The sequence below is a fragment of the Nyctereutes procyonoides genome, unplaced genomic scaffold (assembly GCF_905146905.1).
Source record: "Nyctereutes procyonoides isolate TBG_1078 unplaced genomic scaffold, NYPRO_anot_genome, whole genome shotgun sequence".
Lineage (NCBI taxonomy): Eukaryota > Metazoa > Chordata > Mammalia > Carnivora > Canidae > Nyctereutes > Nyctereutes procyonoides.
Genome location: NW_026575155.1, coordinates 4603872 through 4605525, shown reverse-complemented (window position 1 = coordinate 4605525; position 1654 = coordinate 4603872). Strand labels below are relative to the sequence as shown.

General features: G+C 42.0%; 1 protein-coding gene across 1 annotated transcript; it reads right to left on the bottom strand.

Moving 5' to 3' along the window:
- Window positions 1-723: 723 nt before the first annotated feature.
- Window positions 724-1344, bottom strand: LOC129502108 (keratin-associated protein 6-1-like). Its single transcript, XM_055313548.1, has one exon. The coding sequence runs from the start codon at window positions 1274-1276 to the stop codon at window positions 1043-1045; it is 234 nt and encodes a 77-aa protein (XP_055169523.1). The 5' UTR covers window positions 1277-1344; the 3' UTR covers window positions 724-1042.
- Between the last annotated feature and the right edge of the window lie 310 nt (window positions 1345-1654).

The following is a 1654-nucleotide window of genomic DNA, read 5'->3' as shown; positions in this document are numbered from 1 at the left end:
AGGAGCTATGGGCAGCCTCTTGGAGCTGAAGGTACCTCTAGCAGACATCCTGCAAAGGCCTCTAGCCAATGTTGAGCTTCTTAGTTATATGCAAGGAACTGAATTTTGCCAAGTATGTTGAGCTTGAAGGCAGATCCTTTCTCGGTTGAGACTGATGAGACCAAACTTCTGGCAAACAACTTGATTACTACATTGTGAGACCCTGAAACTTTGTGTAATCTACTGTTTTTTATCTAGTTATTATGGCCCACCATGCATTCCAAATTACTACCTTAGGAAGTAATAGATTATAAGAATATTCCTTAGGTTGTGTCTTTTATTAAAATATTTTTTTAAAAAAGATTAGAGGTAGAAAAGACTATTATAGGATCCATTTGTTTTAAGAGATACATGAATATAAAATTGGGGAAGTTATTATTTTTCTTAATTATTTACCATACACTGCACAAAGCTTAATTCATAATTCATAAAATAATATTGCATTTGGTGTTAAGAGGTACCCAATCTAACAAATTTTATTCTCTCAGTACCAGAGGAGGAAGCTGAAGTTTACCAAAAATAAATTACTTTCCTAGGACAATTGAAAAATTGGTCAAGAACCTGACCGAAAAATATCAGGAAAATAGTTCCCTAGGGAGATAACTGTCAACTTTTTTGTATACTGAAACCACAAAATGCCAGTAAGACACTTGGAACATCAAATGACAGACATAAAAACCAGGGTTTCTGTTTGGATTGAACAAGTTTATTAGGTCAACCCAGAAATAAGGTCCAGCATAAACATCATCCAAGGAGTTGCTCTGACACCATCATCCTGATGAAAGCAAAACTGTGGGGATCACAGGTGAAGATCACCATCTCCCATTTCCTGCAGCAAATTCAGGGACTCTGTAGGTTAGGTTGTAGGTGACAACAGACCAGACTAGACTTTCATCACACAGGATATCATCACCCAAGGCAAAGGCTCAGAACGTGTGGGTCTCAGAACTGACGAGTCCCATGCCCAGATGTGGAGGGTGAGAGTCTCCCAACGTGACCTCAGTTAGTACCAGCCAAAGCCAGAGCCATAGCCAGAGCCATATCCATAGCCACAGCCACAGAGAGAGCGGGAGCCGTACCCATAGCCACAGCCAGAACCACAGCCAGAGCCACAGCCCAGTCTGCGGAAGCCACAGCCATAGCTGGAGCCATAGCCACAGCCACAGCCCAGGCCTCCATAGCCACAGCCTCCATAGCCACAGCCTCCATAGTAGTTCCCGTAGTAGCTGCTACACATGGTGTTGGTTGTTGACGTTGTGCACAGGTAGAGAAGAAGAGGTGAAGTGTTACTTCAGTGTGGATTTCTGCTTGCAGAGGGCCTTTTATATGCCTCAGGATGAGGGGGCCTCACCACATGTGCTCATGTCCTTAGCTAATTTTATGACTCATCTAATTAGCTTGTTGTTTCAAGACCAGAGCCTAATGCCCGAAGGCATTAAGGAGGCTTGCTTTAACCAATTGAGGACCTTTAATAAGATGGTAGAGTCACACTTACAAGGCTATCTTTCATAACACATCTTCACTTTAATATTCTACAACCAGATATCCTATAACTCAGGGCACGTTTTCGGGACTTTCAATTGACTTGCTCTTGACCATAATTCCTTTTATCTCT